The sequence below is a fragment of the Mixophyes fleayi genome, chromosome 8 (genome assembly GCF_038048845.1).
Source record: "Mixophyes fleayi isolate aMixFle1 chromosome 8, aMixFle1.hap1, whole genome shotgun sequence".
NCBI lineage: Eukaryota > Metazoa > Chordata > Amphibia > Anura > Limnodynastidae > Mixophyes > Mixophyes fleayi.
The window spans coordinates 20,937,424-20,960,109 of record NC_134409.1 but is presented as its reverse complement, the minus strand read 5'-3'; the positions used below and the strand labels follow the sequence as shown (position 1 = coordinate 20,960,109).

At 41.6% G+C, this 22,686-nt stretch overlaps 1 protein-coding gene across 2 annotated transcripts in view; it reads left to right on the top strand.

Moving 5' to 3' along the window:
• Window positions 1-22,686, top strand: part of LOC142099006 (cytosolic carboxypeptidase 6-like) — a 1,251,957-nt gene that overhangs the window by 681,614 nt on the left and 547,657 nt on the right. For both annotated transcript variants that reach the window (XM_075182041.1, XM_075182040.1), the window contains one exon: window positions 8,122-8,338. In XM_075182041.1, coding sequence (XP_075038142.1) covers window positions 8,122-8,338 — 217 coding nt within the window. The remainder of the gene's footprint in view (window positions 1-8,121; window positions 8,339-22,686) is intronic.

Below are 22,686 nucleotides of genomic sequence, written 5' to 3'. Positions count from 1 at the left end.
CATGTGCTGTAATCTTCGATCAAGTTTTATCTCGCGGCCAGCAGCGGGATTGGCTACAGCGTCATGGACCTTTAACTTTCTAATAACATTATGTATGGAAATGGGAACATTAACTTCTCTAGATATTGATTTGTAGCCTTGAGATTGTCCATGCTTGGCTACAATCTTCTGTCAGACCTCCTCAGGCAAATCTCTTATCTCTTTCTTATCTCCATGCTTATTGCAATACTCACAGCGACACAAAACAGGAGAATGAGTCCTTTTCTCTATCCAAACTTGTTTAAAGAGTTATACCGATTTCATACTGCCCCCCCCCGGCAATATCCCGGGTTTTTCAAGCCGAGTTTTTGCCGGGGCTCGGAGCGTCCCAGCTCAGAAACACCATTCATACTGCACCTCGGACCCGGGAATTTCCCGGTTTGACCCCATTCATACTGCACAAGTCTGTGCCCTGGCAATTTATGGGAGTCATCACCAGAGCAGTTTTCATTGGCTGAAAAATGGTGATGTTATTGAAAGGTGACTGTTTTTTTGACGCATAAAGATGATGCAAAAGTGGGTGGTGATTGTTTACCACATTACTTTTCATCATGGCCGACGACACACTTTTTCAGTGAAATAAAAGCAATTTTCTCCAACAAACTCCGATTCTGCTTCAGCTTGATCTGCACTCCACCATCCACCATTTCTCCTAAACTCCTTCTCAAATCTTCCACGGGCTCCCACCGATGACATCATCCTCCAGAGACAGGCAGACAGCCAATCAGCTTGTTTTCTGTGCAACCCGGGTTGAAAAACCCGGGTTGCACCATTCATAGTGCAGGCAACCCGGGTCCGACCCGGGAATTACCCCTCGATAAATCCTGGGTTGAAGACCCGGGTTTTTAGACCCGGGATTTTTGACTTGTACCATTCATATTGCACCAACACCCGGGTCGTTTGAGCTCGCCCCGGCAAAAACCCGGGATTTTGGTGCAGTATGAATGGGGTATCATTTTAAGTTGCAGGCATCTGCAACTCACCACAGGAGAGTTCAATTCCACAGTGAAACAGAATCACCTGTTTGAAATCTCATTTTTTCTAACTATTCGAAAGGTGCCACTAATTTTGTCTAGCCCATTTAAAAATGTATTTGTGGAATATGCTACAACTTAGTAATTTTTCTGCTTTTGTGTTTTATTCCACTACAAAACTATGTGGATACCAAATTATCTCAACAATTTTCTGGAAAAAATGGTAAATTATAAGAAAATAACTAGAAACACCAGACGAGACAAGTCACACCTGGAACAGACTTTCCCATTCAATTGGCGAATTGGCGACTCCAAAAGATAAAATACCTATGGGTCTTTATTACCAAACACTATCCAAGGCAATTTCCCCCACATACTCTCCCAAACTAAAGCCGATTTAATCACATGGTCCCATTGTCTTATCTCATGGATAGGTCGCATTAATGCAGTCAAAATGAATATCCTTCCCAGGCTCCTTTACTTGTTTCAGACCCTCCCCGTTCATGTCCCACGTGCACGTTTCTAAATTTCTCCAATTCTCTACCTCACAATTTATTTGGACAGGCAGGCGCGTCCATCTCAAGATTTTTCAGAGGTCTATTTGAGTGGGGGACTGGGCATCCTGGAACTTAAATCTTACTACCTCTCTGCTGAGCTTGCTGAATACATCTTATGGCACAGCACTAACACCCCTAGGATATAGGATATTGAGGGTGAAGGTCTGGGCATGCTTTCTCCCATGTCTCTCCTTTGGCTCCCACGGTCTCGCCGCCCGAGGCAGGTTTTCCTCCACCCCATTATTTCCCACTCCTTAATGACCGGTCAACCCTCCCCGATTATTACACTTTTCAACTCCCCAGAACTCCCCCTGGGTCTTACATCTTCCGTGTTTGCTCTATGGCACTCTAAAGGAATTAGGTGCCTCACTCGTACTGAACTATTCCCTCAATTTTCTGATATCCAAGATAAAATTAACATCCCAGCAAAATTTTTCTACCAGTATTTGCAAATCCGTAACTTTCATAACACAGTCAAGCTCCGACTTTCTACCCGTCCATTCACCTCCTTTGAATCCCTCTGCCTATGCCAGTCCTCCACTGCAGGGTTATAATCTACCTTATACTCAGAACTCACCACGCTGTAATGATCCCCACGAATTGGCCTAGGAGAGAGATCTTGGGGAGGCCCTTGATGACTAGGATTGGTCTGAGATTCGAGAGAATGCTGCTTCTAGTTCCATATGTCTTAAATTCAAAGAAAACGTCTACAAACTTTTATATCGCTGGTACAATGTGCCAACCTGGCTCAAAAGGATTCTTCTACCTGACTCCTAGAATCTCCTCCTTGGAAGGAACATTCCTCCATATTTAGTAGAGCTGCCCGAAGCTTGCTAGCCTCTGGCTTGATCTTAATCTGATTTCAGCTGTCTTCCAAATTAGTGTCCTTATGGAGCCCCAATTCTTTCTCCTCCCTCTGGGGATCCCTGTGGCCACACGCCACCAGAATTAGATTACACGACATATCCTCTTGGCTGCCAACTGCCAGCTTGCAACTGACTGGAAACAACAACCCCCTCCTCCCTTTATAAACTATAAACAATCGAATTTGGCACATGCAACGTATGGAATTCCTGACCAGCATTCTCAACAACTCATCCAAATACTTTAACAAAATGTGGCACCATGGCTGTCCTTTTTTCACTTCTGCTTACCCCTTATACCCCATTAACACTCCAAAACTCGGGATTTGGCTGGGGCGACCCCCAGCAACCCAGGTCGAGGCTTCAGTGTGAACGGGTCCAGGTATAATTCCTGGGCCCGCTGACCCAGGAATTAGACCCGGGACTCTTGGAGGATTATTCCCGGGTCTGACCCCGGTAGCCTCACGTAAACGTTAGAAAAAAAAAAAAAAAAAAAAACAAGACAAGAGAAGCCAATCAAAGCTCCTCTTGTAATGTAGCCAGGGAGACCCAGACAGACCCATGTTCAGTGTGAACACGGTCTACCCGGGTATTTACCGGGGTGTCCTGCACTGTCCCCCGGAAAATTGTCAGGGCGGCAGTATGAAAGTGGTATTAGATGATTGTGAGACTCTCTCTCTCCTCCCATTGCTACCATAGACATGCACCTTTTGAGCAATGTCCTCTCTCTTCCATTCCCTCTCTTTCTTTATGTGGTTCTATTGCCCTTCTGCTGGGAGCAGAAGGGCAATAGAACCTCCCTGAGCTCACCTTAGGACACCTGCGTTACGGTTTGACAGGTGTACCGCCCCAGTCAAACTCCCAACCTGTCACTGTCCTGCATACTGCATCTCCCCCCTCCTTTCTTCCCCCTCCTCTCCTGTCTCCCTTCTTCTAAAAAACCTGGGTCATCCGATACCATACGTCACTTTGACATTCATCATCATCATCATCATCATCATCATTTATTTATATAGCGCCACTGATTCAGCAGCGCTGTACAGAGAACTCATTCACATCTGTCCCTGCCCCACTGGAGCTTACAGTCTAAATTCCCTACTATAGACACACACTCACACACAGACAGACAGAGAGGGAGACAGACAGACAGATAGAGACTAGGGTCAATTTTTTTTTGATAGTAGCCAATTAACCTACTAGTATGTTTTTGGAGTGTGGGAGGAAACCGGAGCACCCGGAGGAAACCCACGCAAACACAGGGAGAACATACAAACTCCACACAGATAAGGCCATGGTTGGCATTGACATTGACATTGCTTTACTTTGTTGTTTTAATCCCTTGTCATGCCGACATGATCATCGACAGTGTTATTCCTGTTTACTGCTTATCTGTCACGTTACGACTCTTCAAAAACAAATATTTTAAAAAATTAAAAATAACTGCAAGCGTGCCAATTCTTTTTAATCACCAGATGGATTTAAATATGAATTCAATGCTTGACCTGCAAAGCATGTTATCAGTAATTATAATAAGCAAATTACGCTGGTGATGTAGTAACATGTGATCCAGAGTATGAATCTGATTAGCGTTTAATTTCTAAGCGATGTGCCACAGATTGCTTGCGGAAGGGGAGAGAAGGAACTCCGCGCGGATGCAAGATAGCAAACTTATCCTGGCACCCCGTAGCGCTGCTCAGGAAAACATGCAATGTTGGGGTACAGTAGTTCCCTGAAATGGACATCTCGGTGATGTCCTGCGGCACATCAATTAGAATTTAATTGGCTCTTTAGAGTCAGGAAAGATTATTTTTGTCCCCTGTGAAGTTAAATTCATAGCTGCTTCTGGGGGTTTTGTTTTCCCTTCTTCTGAATCAACACACCGGGAATGTTAACTTGATGCAATTTTGCTCTTTTCAGCATAACTATCAGGGGCGAACGCAGGATTTAGAAGGGGGGGGGGGTTCTGCATGCGCAGCAGCTCCATTTCGGCAAGTCTGAATTGTACAGCAGCTGCGGCACTGTCAAGCAGCATCCGCGGCAGTGCTGTATTATACTACAATACAACACTGTCGCTTCTTTGACAGCGCCATGGCTGCTGTACAGTATCGTTGGTTCGCGGAGGGGAGGGGTTTCTGGAGAACCAGAAACCCCCCCTGCGTGCGCCACTGACTATGCGGCTATGTACTGCACTTGCCACAATAATTGCCCCTCTGCCTAATGCCCTATATAATGTTTATTTTATTTTTTATTGTTATGATGCAAAGTAATAGAGCAGCACCAAACTGTACATACCTGCATATATGTTAACAGAATGTATCAACACGAGCCTTTATACATGTATAACACTATTAGTTTTCCAGAATCACTGTTGCTTTTATTTTCAGTCCTGCTTCATAAAGTCTCACCGTTGTTATGACATTAAAGAGCAGAAAATGGCTCACAGCGACACACAATGCAGACAAATATTGAAGCCAGATGGCCTGGGAGCTAGGCTTGGACATATTCGCCAGAGGCAGGGATAGAGCCGGTGTCATGATGGCTAATAAAGCAGATGTTTTAGTTCTGCACTGAAAGGTAAAATAAATGGAAGATAAAGGTCCTGAAACACTGTGGGATTTTCATAATGCCTAACAACAAGAATTTAAGGAGTATATAAAAAGCAGCGAAAAGAAGAATAAAATAAAGCCACATGCCTGCTAACTGAAACGTTCACCATAAACTTTTGTCACTGGTAATACCCAACCTCCCATTTAAAAAAAACAAAACAAAAACTAAAACTTTGGCTTCTCAGAAGCTGCAACTTTATCTTTCTCAAATAAAAAGTAAAAACAAAAACTTAATACATTTTGAAGCATACATTGTGGATCTTGAGAACGGTTTTGCGCTATTTAGGAATTGCAGTAACTTTCCTGAATTGGTAAAATGAACACTGAATTCAGCTGGTGTTCCACATACCGCAGGCTTGGACAACCTGCCGCTCTCCAGGTGTTGTTAAACTACAAGCCCCAGCATGCTCTGCCAGCCAATAGTTGGCACAGTTTGCTGGGAAATGTACAGTGTTGTCACGGTTACAGGATACTCCTGATGGTTAAAGGAACAGTCAACTTTTTTTTTAACTTCATATGCCCCAATTGTTGGTGAGGTTATTTGCACACATTCCTATTATTGTTTTTTTAATTAAAAAAATCAGCGTTTCTGATTCACAAGCTGATCATTGTAAGCGTAGTTTCAGCAAAGTAGTTGTTTTCCTGCCACGTTCTGTTACAGTGAATTGTGGGAGGAAGGAAGCTGTGAGAGTACAGACTACATTTGTTATTACTGGTTTGATAAGCCATCTGAAATGTTCAACTCACAAGTAGATATGTTAGGATACTGTTATTATTATTTTTTGTTTGTTTGCAGCAGAATGCAGTACAAAAGTTAATCTTTTCCAAATAATATTGTTATCAATTGGAAAATAGATATGAGCATCCATGACTGAGGTTAAGAAAAAAAATCACTTAGGATGGGCACCTTTGTGAATCTTATGACCTTGGTTTCTGCCTCTGTACTAGTACACATTTATTTTCTTACTTAAAAGGGAAATCAAACAGAAATCTTCCTTTTTAATTTATATCCCCAAAGCCTTGGAGGTAATAGCTTGTTGCTCATGAGCAATTGCTCAGTTAGCATTTACTCAAACATGAAGGAAGTCGCCTCTCTGCAGCAAGTGCAACATTCTTCTCCATCTTCTCCTAAACTCTAATTGTGATTTCTAATCCTAATCTCCCATGGCAGCTCCTAATCTCACCCCCACACTTTCCCTATCCCTAACCTTCTCTTTTCAGTAACCTTTCCATAAACTTCCCTGCGCCCGTAACCTAATTATAATCTTTTCCTCCTGGCAATCTGCAAAATGACAGCTAGAATCTGATTGGTTGCTATAGGCAACATCTCCACTTTTTCAAACCCGCAGTTTAGGAAATATACCCCCCCAGGAGTGAAACAAGAGCATGCGATTTATTGTGTTAAACATGCTCTATCATGTTTTTTATCCAAGCAGCTGTGCATGAGAGGGGGTATATAATCTCTTAATGCACTGTTCCTTCATTTGAAATATAAAATGGGCCAGAAATCTTCTTCCCCTTTGTTTAGCTCTGCTCCCCACCCTCATACAGACATGACTGCTTCTCACAGCGCAGCATTTCACGGACAAATAAAAAACAAGTGTTGGGCAGAATTAAAATGTTCAATGTCAATTTTCTAAACCAATATTTACATTCAGCAGACGACCAGGTTACAACCTGCATATCCCCCAGTAATACGGGAGGACCACATCTGCTGACTCAGAGCTCTCCTGGCTAATAAAAAATTCAATAAAAATGTTCTTTATTCAGCAGCTCTATGCATTTTATTTTACCGGAATCATGCTTGTAAAATGAACTGTGGTTTCACTAGGTCCTTCTAAATGCACAGGTCACATACACACTCTTATTAAAGGGTCCCTCGTCCACTTGATGAGGATTTATTACTGTGAAAATTAAAAAATAATAATAACATATAAATGTATTTTTTTTTTTTTTACATTTTTAACTTTAATGTCTTGTGCTGTAAATTTGGTCTTTGTATTAAAATTAAGCAAAAATCTCTTCTACTTAGTATAATAGTTTGGTGTTTTAGTTTTATTATTTTACTTGTAATAATATTTGTAAATGTTTTATTATATCTATAAAAAGATTAAATCAGGTTTGATGCGAGTGAATCGCTGTTCCTGCACTATATTCAGTTTTTCATTCAGGGGAGCAGATTCAAATACAAACGTTGTCCTGTCGGAATTTTGGTTCTTCTGCGGGATGTGCAGGGTTAAAATCTTTGCTTATTTTGCTCATACAGGTGCAAGTAAAAATGAGCAAAGATTTCAGTACTATTATTGCCCCGTACCTCCCAACATTTAGAATCCTGAAAGCGGGGCAAAATAAGCCACACCCTTGTTCTGCCCACAAATGGGCAAATGTGGGTAAAACTCCACCCATTTTCTCGTTAAGTCCCCCCACTCCGTTTGCATCCTGCAAATCAGGATGCAACGCCTAAATTAGGACATTTGGGAGGTATGTTGCACATTAACTCCTAGCACAGGGTGCCCACAAGACATTGCTTGTAATTGAATCTGCCTCTATGGGCCTGATTCATTAAGGATCTTAACTTGAGAAACTTCTTAATTTAGTCTCCTGGACAAAACCATGTAACAATGCAAGGGGTGCAAATTAGTTTTCTGTTTTGCACATAAGTTAAATACTGTCTGTTTTTTCATGTAGCACACAAATATCAACTTTAAATTTCAGTGTACAAATAAGCTATCAAGTATTTGTGTGCTACATGAAAAAACAGTCAGTATTTAACTTATGTGCAAAACAGAAAACTAATTTGCACCACTTGCATTGTAACATGGTTTTGTACAGGAGACTTAAATAAGAAGTTTCTTAAGTTACGATCCTTAATGAATCAGGCCCTATGTGTCCAAGGTCACAAAGTAATGACCCTGGGATCTACACTGTATGCTTCAGCAAGACGTTGTATCATGGTTATATATTCAGCATCCTTAATCACTGAGTTAATTCTTCCATACTCCTCCTGTCATTCTCTGTGGGACAGAAAGTGCAAAAACAGTAAAAATGCTCAAGTCACTGTATGTTTTCTTTCTTTTCGCAGGCAAAGGCTGCCCTCTAAAAACGTCTACTACTATCGGTGCCCAGATCATCGCAAAAACTATGTCATGTCTTTTGCTTTCTGCTTTGATCGAGAAGACGATGTGTACCAGTTTGCTTATTGTTACCCGTACACATACACCCGTCTGCAGCATTACCTGGAGAACCTAGACCGACTGAATCTGGACTATGTCCACAGAGAATTGCTTGGCCTAAGTGTGGTGAGTGTGCATCTCAAGAACTATATTTATTGGGTACACTGGGAACTAAAAGGGATATTAATTTCAAATCGCACATTGGAAATTTAATTAATTATATTAGTCAGTTTTGTTTAATGACCAAGAAAATGTGAAAAGGTGTCTTACTCATTGGCCAAGCAATAAAATAAAGTTCTGAATCTAATATTATTAATAGCATAGCCCAGTTCAGTGTTTCCAACTCTAACATTCAGAATAACCATAGTGGTTCAGTAAACCTTATATATTTTAAGATTACAAAATCTTACAACTATCTCTGCTGGAGGGAGATTGGCGTCTATGGGGCGCAGAAGTAAAGGGGGGCTGAGACCAACCTCCTGAGGCCCCCACTCTGCTATTTTGAGCATACACAAGGGCAGTACATGCACAGTAAAGCACATTTAGGGCTTCAGCTGCACTTGTACCAGCCTCCACGCATACTCAAGAGTGAAGACTGGAGGCCTTGGGAGGGATGACCGGCATTGCTGGGCCTTTTGGCAAAATTTGATCTGTATAAATGCATGTAAAAGAATTGGTAAAAAGGCCTACCAGGAACTCTTGCAAAAAGATGTCATGCCTAGAAATATATTTAACCATATTCTTGTTGTACATAGATATAAGAATGACAGTAGAATGCATATCTCTGAGGTAACAAACAGAGGCTGTCTGGCAAATTTTAGCCCAGGGGGGCAAGACTCGACTGCCCCCCTGGGGGGGAACCAAAAGGGGGACAGCCTATTAGGAACGTTTTAAAGGAAAAAAATGCAGGTGGCCCAGTGACCCAGCCCTAGGTAGCCCACTATGGCACCAGCCTGCGGGGCAGATGCCCTCTGCCCCTTTACCCAGCCTGCCCCTGTTAACAAGCTTGTGATCTCTGCTTTTGCTCTGTGTTCTGCATGCCAGCATGGAGTCTGCGTGCAGGAATTTCTTGTTGCTCAGAAGCTGGAGACTCGCAGGTTGCCTCCCTTTGCTATAATTATACATTGCATTGTTTTGCTTTCTCTGCATGCATGGAAAAGGAGTGGCAGAAAATACAAACATCACATGGCAGCGCCACAGTTAGTTAAAATAAAGTGGTGGGAGAAAAATGTTAAACAAAAATTCACAAAAACAGGTTAATCATAAAAAAAATTCATTATAAGTTTGTTGCTGAATTAAATCACATAAAGGTTGGTGACTGGTTTTAATGAAATGGCTGAAATTTAATTTGACATTCTGGTAAATAAACCACTGAAATGGTCCTGAGAGCCCTTAACCTGTTGTTGTGACTGTAGCTTAATCTATTGTTCCTGTTCTTTAAAACTGATTTCTCCAACCTAGTACAGTACAACCCACGTCCTGCACACAGACATCCAGCTCCTGAGCGCTTTCATCCGATCACTCTACAGACAATACCTGTTTGATACCGTGTAATAGGATGATATCAATAATGAATGGTGCCGATAACGTCGCACAACACTTTACATTTCAACGACATACTCTTACAATGATGCCCCGAGAAATCCCTGTGCGTTTTGCTTCTAGACAGAAAGTATTTAAAATGATAAAAGATAATTATATCACACTCCTGTCTGCGTCGGTGCTGCTGATTGTGTGGTGACAGGCTCTGTCAAAATGGTGAAAGCAGTCAGAACATGTGTTACTGTATAAAGCGGAATAAGGGGAGCTGTGCATTCAGCCCCCTGTCACTGTCAGCGACGCCTGCGAAGCTTTGTGGAACTTCATGTGTGCTGTCACCAGTCACTGCCAGCTTACATGATCAGTATTCATCACAGGTTCTAAACGCAAGGTTAGAAATTCTCTTTCTGCCCCACGTACCCAAGTTACCCCAGCCTGCACTCACAACATCTTTCAAAACTAAGCTTTCAATCACCACTGTGCCCCTCAGTGAAAACTATAGATAGTTAAAGTTGACCTGTCCGCTCCTACATAAATCCACGTAAAATATCAAGTAAGGATTTCTATAGTGGGATCCACAAATCTCCACTGACAGGGTTTACTAAGCTACGGAATATATCCTTCCTGCATAGACTGACACTGACAAAGTAGTAGTGACTGATAAAAAGGTTGGATTATGAACTTTGTTTTGTATAGAGGTGAGTTTGACACTACTGTGTTCCCACACCAGTTTCACATCATCATCATCTATTTATATAGCACGACTAATTCCGCAGCGCTGTGCAGAGAACTCACTCACATCAGTCCTTGCCCCATTGGAGCTTACAGTATAAATTCCCTACAATACACACACAGAGACCAAGAGAGACTAAGGTCAATTTGATAGCAGCCAATTAACCTACCAGTATGTTTTTGGAGTGTGGGAGGAAACCAGAGCACCCGGAGGAAACCCATGCAAACACGGGTAGAACATACAAATGCCACACAGATAAGGCCATGGTCAGGAATCGAACTCTTGACTCCAGTGCTGTGAGGCAGAGGTGCTAACCACTGAGCCATTGTGCTGCCCTTATTCTGTGCTGTGGTTAACATGTAGATTCTCAGATTGGTTACATGTTGGTCTAACCCCTCCCACTTCAAACTTACCTGTGCATAGAGGAAGATTAAATTAGGCGCGAGGGTTCTCTGGATCGTCCGCAGAGACACATCGCGCCAATGTTACGGCAGGAAACTATTAATTTTTTCTTGTGCGCCCCCTCCCCATAGAGATGTACAGGAAAATTAGCTGATATTCCTACCGTAATGGCTGGCAGTGTGCGCAGCCGTACATGGCAGTGATGTCCACGCACCACACCACCAGCAATCGAATCTCCCCTGTAGACACTCGGGAGTTTGCTGCTGTCAACATTCTAATGCTCTGATTGGCTACAGGTTTTCTATTACCACATATTTCATCTCCTCAATGTCCCTGAGTGACCAGTTTAGAAGCACAGAAACAATAGATTATCTGGTCCTAACCAAATGCATCTAAAAATGTAACACTGTTTTCATGTACTTTTTAAGTTTAGTTCCATAACTAAAATTTAATTTGGGGAGACATGTCCACTTCAGTCATTTAAAAAAATAAAATGATGCTGACAAAGTGCATGTCTCCCTATTTTCTTCCATTTGAAGTATTCCATCTTTGTCACAATGCTTTGAAGCAACATTGTTCAAACAAAGTAAAAATAAATAATATCACCAGATTCTATTGTAGCGAGTAGGGAGGACATGTGGGAGCTCAGACAATTATCTTTTTAAACTCATTTGATGCATGTGAGTAGAGTAGAAATGTTATTTTATATGTTTATTTTTCCTGCAGAAGGCATGACAGATTTCAAAAACCTGCATTTGCTGTAGACGATCTTATTACCATTTGGGGGAGTTTGCATTAAAATTGTGGTGTTCCTGTTATGCAATATTGACCATACAACATATATTTTTTATTTTGTTTCAAATGCATGCACTATTTTATATTTTACTGGGTTGTAGTGTTATTACAATGTTCCTGTGGACACCAATAGCAAGATATACTGCTATATTATGAGGTCTAATGACATTTTCTCTTTAAAGTCACTCACTTTGCAGCAACATTATTTGTTTGGTGCTCTGAATCTTTGAATGCTCATCTGACATCTTTCCACAGCGCTTCCATCACGTCCTCAAACAATGCCGTACACACCTATTATATTCTTGTTTTATTCACTTTGCAACACAGTGCAATAAAGAGATTGTTCTAAAGAAAACAAGAATATAATTACAAAAGCCTTTAAAGAGAAAAAAAATCTTTGATTATAAGTGAACTATTTCATCCTTTGAAAAGGTTCGATTAAACTGATGCAGTTTCTCACTTGATGTACCTGTTCCCCGGGGAAATCAGTTTGCTGTGAAAAGCGTTTCATTTGGGCTCTCTGACTTAACTTTCTGCCACATATTAACATACAACTTGTGTAACCCTGCAGGCTAAATGTGCATGGCACTCTATTTAATCAGCATGAGTGATGTGCCATTATTATGACCTTAGGCTCTTATGTAATATCCCAGGAACTGAGCTGACAGGATTCCACATGTCATGCATTCCATCATTTCTTCTAACAATATAAATGGAGGTACTTCCCTAACATATGGCTTTAGAGTTTAGTTTAAAGAGCAGAATACACATAGCAGCCATTGTGCATACCTCCTCCGAAAGAGGGACATATAAGCCACGCCCCCCGTCGCGCATGTGCAGAAGTGGCTTTTGGCCATGTCCTGCCCAACTTCTTCCTAGATGACCGGGGAAACTGGCTGCTATATATACACAAATCGGGCGGGACAGCGGGACAGTCCACTGAAATCGGGACTGTCCCGCTGGAACCGGGACACTTGGGAGGTAGGCATTGTGGATGTATTTTGAGTATAATTTATGCTAAAAATAGCCAAAAGTAAAAAAAAAATGTGTATTTATGGCAAATGTCATCAAGCAGCTGGGGCAGGCAACAGTCATCATTATCACTGTGTATTCATCATCATCATTTATTTATATAGCGCCACTGATTCCGCAGCGCTGTACAGAGAACTCATTTCCATCAGTCCCTGCCCCATTGGAGCTTACAGTCTAAATTCCCTAACATACACACACACACACACACACACACACACACACACACAGACTAGGGTCAATTTTGATAGCAGCTAATTAACCTACCAGTATGTTTTTGGAGTGTGGAAGGAAACCGGAGCACCCGGAGGAAACCCATGCAAACACGGGGAGAACATACAAACTCCTCACAGATAAGGCCATGGTTGGGAATTAAACTCATGATCCCAGCGCTGTGAGGCAGAAGTGCTAACCACTGAGCCACCGTCTTGCACTAGCTCTCTAGCAGGTGTAAAAGACACGGCTCCTGACTCGCTTATGTGTCTCCGTGTTGGTTGGTTAAACCTCTCCTTCCCTCTCCATTCCGCCTCTCCAGATATAAGGAGGCAATGCAAGTGTTAGATGCCCACAATTCTGCATATGTCCTTATGTGTGCATTCTCTTACTCTATTTAATTACAATATCATACGTATTTTTAATCATAACAATTTTTTTATTTTTTTCAAAACATTGTGTTAGAAATATCTGTGAGAACAAATCTATAATAAACAAAGTATAAAACACAGTTGTACACACTTCACAGAGGATATCATAAACAGGATAATAGAAAAGAGAATACAAATTGTTGCATAATACAGCCAGCCAATTAGAGAAATGTAGTTAACATTATTGATTTTCAGGAGGCAAAAAGAAAACAAAAAAAGGAACAAATCTTGAAATCAGATGCATAGGTTTTATTTTAAATAGATGGGTGAGGAAGAGGAAGAAACAAAAGGAGGAAAGGGAAGGCTGGGGAGTGAAAGGGGGGGGGGGGCTCCCGATCATTAAGTCTAGTGACAGTGAGGAGGAGATCAAAAATTATCAGGGAGGAATCCGAGCAAAGAGAAGGAGATATTACTCAGTTGAGTCCATGGACAGGGGAGTGCTGGCAAATTTTAGCCTGGGGGGGCAAAACTCAACTCAGCACCCTAATTAGGAACATTTTAAAGAAAAAAAATACAGGTAGCCCAGTGATCCAGCCCAAGGTAGCCCACAATGGGACCGACCCTGGGGCAGGAGGAGGGCATGGTGGCATTGTTGCGTCACCATAGCCGCGCCCCCACTGTGAAAAGCTGAAATTCACGGTATTGAATGGAGGGGGCAGAGCTTAATGGTGCAATTAAACCCCGCCCCATCCATTGAATGCCGTGAATTTCGCCAAATGCGGGAGCTTTGCCTACTCTTCCGGGAGTCCGTGGGGACTGATGCCCACCCCCTAGCCCTAGTAAGCCACTGATCCTTGACCCCAAAATTATTAAAATAGCACTGATGAGCTCCATAGGATACTGGTCATTGGTTCCATTTGATACATAAACCAGATCTTCTTCCTGAGGGTGGACAGATTGGGATGAGTTGAACTCAAGATACAGCAATAAGACAGGTAACAGCAGTGAAAACATGTCTCACAAGTTTATTACGGTGTTTTGGCATGTCTGGGAGTGTAGGGGGCAGTATTTGGGGTAGAAAGGGATGTCAAAACCATAGAGAGTGTTTTCAAGGGAGTAGACATCTGACCAGAGTATATTATAATTATTTTAATGAGCTGCAGTGTTGTTTAAGCCTGCAGGCGGCATTGTTGCTTTTGCTGTCTACGGAAAGATTTTGTCCCATAGATCTGTATATATAGAAGTGAAGACAATGACACATGCAGCCTATTGCAATCGATCTCGACTATGGCTTGCACATAAAATGGCTAAGTTGCTCATTCCTCCAGTTTTCAGGAGTAAGACAACTTCTATAGGGTGGGAAAATCCTATGCTTTTTTTTTTTGCATTTACATGTGCTGGTCTTTTAACACCACCCCCTTTGTATCCAAAATCATTTTTCACAGAATGTTAACTGATTTCTAATGAGGGTTTTCATCTTCAGACTATCTTCACATCGGATCTGTTGTCAATGACAAAAAGAAATCTGCCTAAACAATAGAATTTTCTGAAGGTCAACGTCTCCTTTAAGGACAGTGTGAGTGTCGAGGTGGCCGCAGGCAAGCTGTGGAAGCCTCACTGGATATGTAATGATACAATATATATATGTTTAAAAATGTAATTAATATGCCCTGTGTAAAATGCCATTGATGTTTTTTAAGGTCATGCCCAATTTTAAGAACATGCAATGGTGAACCATTTGATTAATCAAGACCCCAATTAACATTATATAATGGGGCACTGTTTGACCAGTATGTAGATCCCAGTTGACCAGCATACAACGGTGCACCAATTGACCAGTACAAGGGCAAACGCAGGATTTGTAGAGGGGGGTTTCCACACCACTCCACCAGTGGGCATGGCCAGCATGCATGGGGGCGGGACTATAATTTTAGAGAGTGCTTGGCTGCTCTCCAACTCTCCCTATCCCCATAATATACATGGGCAATGCTGCGTACACTACTTTTAGGTACATGCAGCTATCTCTTTTCGAGCAGAACCGTGTGAAGGGGGTGCAGGGTCCAGCCACCTCAATTATACAGTGTCCCAGGCTCAGAGGGGGTTTCCAGGCACTAGGAAACCCCCCTCGGTTTGCCTATGCAGTACACAACGCTGCCCCGTAAAAGTCCCACCACAAACTATGCACCCCTCCTCGTGGTCCTGAATCCTGGTCCTGATATAGTTGCCATTGCTGAAGAGAACTGTGCATTCATCAGTCTGGTCTTTACATATAATCTACAATGTTATTAATAGCAGTGCTTTCAACCTCTCCTGTAATAAGAGCCCATTGAGGTTAACCAATGACCGGCTGTGCAAAAGATACAATTAAAATATTTAAGTCCCTCTTTGGAAATTTCAAAGGGTTTGAGGTATGTTCACAGTAAGAAATATACAAGTTATTATAATAAGAGCTGAAAAATAAAGAGGGGAAACAGCAAGTGTAGCAACATCAAATAAACAAGAGGGACTGACATAATGGATAACATAACCGTAGTCACAAACTACAGCGCCCTCTAGTGACACATGCATTGTTATACCGAATAAGGAATTAATGGTTGGTCTCTAAATCTAATTTTTGACATTTCTATCTTTCGACAGAAATAGATTGCTTTTAACAGTATAGGACACACATGATATTAAATGTGTTAAAAATAATGTTTATCTTAATTGATAAACCTTGTTTCAATGAATAATATAAATATAACCCAAAGAAGCATTCTTTGTTTCTGGTTGGTAATATCATTCATAATGTGATTTTCTTGATAATTGGACCACTAGGTGGCACTGTTCTACTGAATAGTTTTAACGGTATTATAACTGGATAGAGTAATCAGGATGGCAGCTCCCTATATTAGATGCTAACATGTAAGAATGAAGAACGTCGAACCCTGTATTATACTGCACATTTATACAAATTATATTTATTATTTATCTTTTCAAACCTCCTTTCTTTTGAAGTTGGAGAATAGAGACAATGTGCGACACAGGGGGCTTCCGACACGCTCAGTCGCCCCCTATTCCCCTTCCTTAAGAAAACCCTTTCAATGCCGCTCCCACCAATCACAGAGCAGCAGTTAATGGGCCATACCTCCCAACTTTACTCTCCGGCCGCGACAAAGCTGTCCTAAGCGGGACAGAGCCCTGAAATCAGGACCGAACCGCCTAAATCAGGAGAATCTGTAAATACATATACATATAAGCCGCCTACATATTACATAGCGATATACATCGAAGGGATCATATTATATATATATATTATACTATGACATTAAACAGAAATGAAAGATGGTCCTACCCAAATGAGCTTACAATGTAAGAGGAGGGGGACAATTGATACATACAGTAGTGGAATAATAATTGTTGCCGGTGGTTGGGAGATTATGTGTGTGGCTATTGTAAGGATATAATATACAAATAGAAATTACATTTGAAAATAGAGTGCTGTGTCCTGGTTACATAGAAGAGCTACAGCTCTGGAAATATTGCATGTATGAGCTCTCTGGAGGTAAATGTATCAAGCTGCGCATTTGAAAAGTGGAGATGTTGCCTATAGCAACCAATCAGATTCTAACTGTCAAGTTGAGGAATGTACTAAATAAATGTTAGCTAGAATCTGATTGGTTGCTATAGGCAACATCTCCACTTTTCAAACCCGCCAGAAACCCGCAATTTGATACATTTACCCCTTGAAGAGCTCACATGTTTGAGTGAATTGGTTTTCTCCACAGATTTTAATTAATGGTAAAAATAGGCAAACAAAGGTTACGATGCTCTTCTTAAAATGGTGCAAACTATAAATATATTTTTAAGATCTACAACTTTAATTTTATTGTTCCAAATAAACACCCGGGTAACTGAGCATAAAAGCATGGCCTGAGATAAAGTGACAAATTATGTAGTCAGAAATGCTGAAACACAAGTGAACGGGTTAATAATTTCAGAAATGCTATATTACTCATTGGTTTCCAATTGGTAACATCTCAGCTCAATGATCCATTTAAGGACCATTACCAGTCAGATTAGGCAGAGCAATGAAGTGCCAAGAACGGACATGATGGGAATATAAATATGCCCCCGTGTGATGTATTCTGCTGAAAACATACATCATAATTCAGCCATCGTGTTATTGGCTTCTCCTCCGTTCTGTTTATCAAGTCTTCAAACAACATTACAGATATTAGAACCATAAACTGCCGACAAAACGTCAGCGTGAAGAGTAAGTGTTTATTTGATGACTATTTTCTTATTTTTATGTTGCTTTTTAGTAGAGATGGTCACTGACCCCCGTGTTTTGGTTTTGGATTCGGTTTTGGATCTGGATTACCGTCGTGTTTTGGTTTTGGTTTTGGTTTTGCAAAACCGCCATTGCGTGTTTTGGTTTTGGTTTTGGTTTTGTTTGGTTTTGTTTTGCTATTTTTTGGGAAAATCCATGTTTTTGGGCCTAAATTAACCCAATTTAGTGCTCCAACTGTTTTAGAGACAAGTAATCTAATTGTTGAGGTAATAAATCATCCAAAAAAACTGTTTAATTCTTCGTTGGTAGGCCTATTCTACACACAAAACAGATTGTCTTCCTCTCCATCTATGCATATTGGCAATGCAGCCATCGTCTTTGAATGTATATTACACCCTACACTTATAGTTAAATATGTAAAGAAATGGAAAAAGCCAGTTTGGTTTCTGTCTCTCAAGGCCCCCCTCCACTTGTATAAAATACCAAAATATTCAGCCATTATAGACTGTACAATATTAATTGACATGGAGAAAGCCAGTTTGGTTTCTGTCTCTCTAGGCCCCCCTCCACTTGTATAAAATACTAAAAAATTCAGCCATTATAGACTGTACAATATTAATTGACATGGAGAAAGACAGTTTGGGGTCACTCTGTCTCTCTAGGCCCCCCTCCACTTGTATAAAATACCAAAAAATTCAGCCATTATAGACTGTACAATATTAATTGACATGGAGAAAGCCAGTTTGGTTTCTGTCTCTCTAGGCCCCCCTCCACTTGTATAAAATACTAAAAAATTCAGCCATTATAGACTGTACAATATTAATTGACATGGAGAAAGACAGTTTGGGGTCACTCTGTCTCTCTAGGCCCCCCTCCACTTGTATAAAATACCAAAAAATTCAGCCATTATAGACTGTACAATATTAATTGACATGGAGAAAGCCAGTTTGGTTTCTGTCTCTCTAGGCCCCCCTCCACTTGTATAAAATACTAAAAAATTCAGCCATTATAGACTGTACAATATTATGAAAAATGGACAAAGCCAGTTTAGGGTCACTCTGTCTATGACACCCTACCCTTAAGGATAAATTGCCCTAACAGCAGCCTTTCAAGATGGTATGTGATATGGAAATGCCACAAGTCCCTTTCCTCTTTGGGGGTAGATTGCACCCTACACTTACATAGAAAGTTTTAAAAAGATGTTATCGGCATCATCTTCAGCTTCATCCTCACCCTCATCAGTGTGTACGTCATCATCACAGACTATCAATTCATCGCCGCTTAAATCCGCCATTAGAGAACAGTCAGTGCTTGGATGTCTTGGATGGTGAAGGCCTTCCTCGTGGAAGATGTAGTTCATTTTTATAAACATCATTTTCTCCACATTTTTGGGAAGTAACCTTCTACGGCGATCACTGACTAAGTTCCCTGCTGTGCTGAACACTCGTTCAGAGTACACACTGGAGGGTGGGCAGCTTAGGTATTGCAAAGCAAGTTTGTACATGGGTTTCCAAATGGCCTGCTTTTCTTCCCAGTAAGGAAAGGGACTGTCTGACATTTCCATATCAACTACCTCTTGAAAGTAATCCTCCACCATCCTTTGCATGTTTATACTCATATTGGATGGAGTTATGGGCAAAGTGACACATTTTTTTGAAAAATCCTTCAAACCAGCCCAGATGTTAAATTGTTCTCGTCTGCCCCCTGTGTCTTCCCTGCTTCTTTTTTGGAAATTTAATTTTTTACGAGCAACAGCTTGAGAAAGTGAAGGAGGACACGTCGTCAAGCCGAGGCCCAGTTCAGCGGCCAACTTGCTGAGCAATAGCTCCTTGCAAAAGTTCACATCTCGCTCATTTACAAGTAAAGACTCAATGTAGGTTTTAAACCTTGGATCAAGCACAGTGGCCAAAACGTACTGATCCGAGTTCAAGATCTTAATAACTCGAGGATCATTGTGAAGCGAATTAAGTACTTGATCGACAAGGCCAACATACTTTGCTGAATTGCTTGCTTTCAGCTCCTCCTTCATTTTCTCAAGCTGCTTTTCCAATAGTCTAATTAAAGGAATGACTTGGCTCAAACTAGCAGAGTCTGCACTGACCTCACATGTCACAACTTCAAATGGTTTCAGCACCTTGCACAGCACTGAAAGGATTCCCCACTGTGCAAGAGTGAAATACATCCCCCCTTCTTTCCCAATGTCATGACTTGTGCAATATGCTTGGATGGCTTTGCGCTGTTCCTCCATCCTCTGAAGCATGTACAGGGTGGAATTCCACCGAGTTACCACCTCTTGCTTAAGTTGGTGGCAGGGCAAGTTAAACTGCTCTTGGAGCTGCTGTAATCTCCTACATGCTGTGGCTGAATGCCTGAAATGGCCTGAAATTTTACGGGCCACCGAAAGCATCTCCTGCACCTCACGGTTATTTCGTAGGAAGCTCTGCACCACCAAGTTGATGGTGTGAGCAAAACAGGGAATATGTTGGAAATCACCCAGCTGTAATGCTCGCACTATATTGTTGGCGTTATCTGAAATGACATACCCTGGGGAGAGTCCGAGTGGTATAAGCCATGCATCAATCACATCTCTCAGTTTGCGTAACAAATTGTCAGCCGTATGCCTGTTAGTGAAGCCGGTGATACAAAGAGTGGCCTGCCTGTGACAAATGTTACGTAGTGGTGTACATGCTGCTGCTGTTCCTGCTGGTGAAGGTGAATGACCAACCCAGTGGGCTGTCACAGTCATATAGTCTTTGGTTTGGCCACTTCCACTTGTCCACATATCTGTGGTTAAGTGAACAGTGGGCAGAATGGCATTTTTCAGCGCAATCTCTACATTTTTACACACTTTTTGGTATAGTTGTGGAATAGCTTTACGGGAGAAATGGTGTCGCGATGGAATTCTGTAACGCGGACACAAAACCTCAATTAACTGTGAAAAACCAGCTGCGTTTATTGTGGAGATTGGACGCAGATCTAACACTAACATTGCAGCCATGGCGTCTGTGATTCGCTTGGCGACTGGGTGACTGCTGTCATATTTGCTTCCCCTCGCAAATGATTGTTTCACAGTTAATTGCTGAAATGTAGGACTGCTCATTTTATTCACCTGCCTCTGGGATGACGATTCACCCCCAGCAGCAGCAACAGCAGCAGCAGGACTAACGCTTTCTTCAGAGGAATCAATAATAGTGCCGGAGTCATCCAGCCTTAAGTGGGATGCCGGGCTAACTCCGAGCGCTACTGAGGATATTGATAAGGATGGTGTGGTGGGTGTATTTTGTAGCCGTCGGTATGTCGGTGAGCGGAGGGTCTTAGCTGATGAGGGAGTGCTTGTATTCTTTTGGGAAGAACTTTCAGCTTTTCCCAACACTTTGCCATGAACTCTCGTTAAATGGCGTAACATAGACGAGGTTCCAAGATGGTTAAGGTCCCTCCCTCGACTGACTGTGGCTTCACATACACTACAAATGGCTATACAATTGTTGTCTGGATTTGGGTAGAAATAATTCCACACATAAGAAGTGGATTTTTTTGTTTTATGCCCAGGCATGACAATGGCCTTTTTCTTGTCACGTGCCAGAACTGCTGCCACTGGTGCAGGACTTACACAAACAACCTCATCCTCATCAACATCCTCATTAGCGCCCTCGTCGCCTACACAAATCTCCCCCTCATCCTCTTCTAATTCCAAAGTGGCATCCTCAATTTGGGTATCACCGGCTACACTCGGGCTATTAAGGCACACATCAGCAGAATGCTCACGATTAGACATCCCACTGTTGGATGGACTCTCCACAGGGATTGTTGTCATTTGTGAATCAGAGCAAATATTCTCCTGTAATGCCTCACTGGTATCTTGCAGCTCAGCTTTGACGCGTAACAGTAGTTGTGCACCAATTGTAGCCTGGGTAACTTTTTGGGATCTGCCACTAATAGCCAAAGGTGAAGGCCTCATTCTCTCTTTGCCACTGCGTGTGTAGAATGGCATGCTTGCAATTTTTTTTTTATCGTCACTTAACTTTTGCTCAGTTACACTTCTTTTTCGCTTCAATACAGTAAAATTTTTTTTGGTTTTTGTTTTTTGCACTAATTTGAAAACACTCTGTTGTTTGACATCGCCTTGGCCAGATGACGTACTGGGAACACTAACATCAGGACTGGTGACAGAACCTGGTTGCTCATTTAGATCATATGTGGACTGCTTTGAATCCATTCTGAGCGCAAACCACTGGGGAGTGCTAAAAATTATTGAGTAGATACTGCTGACAGATATGACTTTTGACAGCCAGAAATATTAATGCACAATTAGGGAGGACACCCCAAAAACACTGAGGAGTGCTAAAAATTATTGAGTAGATACTGCTGACAGATATGACTTTTGACAGCCAGAAATATTAATGCACAATTAGGGAGGACACCCCAAAAACACTGAGGAGTGCTAAAAATTATTGAGTAGATACTGCTGACAGATATGACTTTTGACAGCCAGAAATATTAATGCACAATTAGGGAGGACACCCCAAAAACACTGAGGAGTGCTAAAAATTATTGAGTAGATACTGCTGACAGATATGACTTTTGACAGCCAGAAATATTAATGCACAATTAGGGAGGACACCCCAAAAACACTGAGGAGTGCTAAAAATTATTGAGTAGATACTGCTGACAGATATGACTTTTGACAGCCAGAAATATTAATGCACAATTAGGGAGGACACCCCAAAAACACTGAGGAGTGCTAAAAATTATTGAGTAGATACTGCTGACAGATATGACTTTTGACAGCCAGAAATATTAATGCACAATTAGGGAGGACACCCCAAAAACACTGAGGAGTGCTAAAAATTATTGAGTAGATACTGCTGACAGATATGACTTTTGACAGCCAGAAATATTAATGCACAATTAGGGAGGACACCCCAAAAACACTGAGGTGTGCTACAAATTATTTAGTAGATACTGCTGACAGATATGACTTTTGACAGCCAGAAATATTAATGCACAATTATGGGGGACACCCCAAAAGCGCTGGGGAGTGCCAAATATGAAGAAAAAATAATAAACCTCTATCCTCCTCTCTGCACTAGCGATTTTGGTTAGAGCAATTGCAAGAACA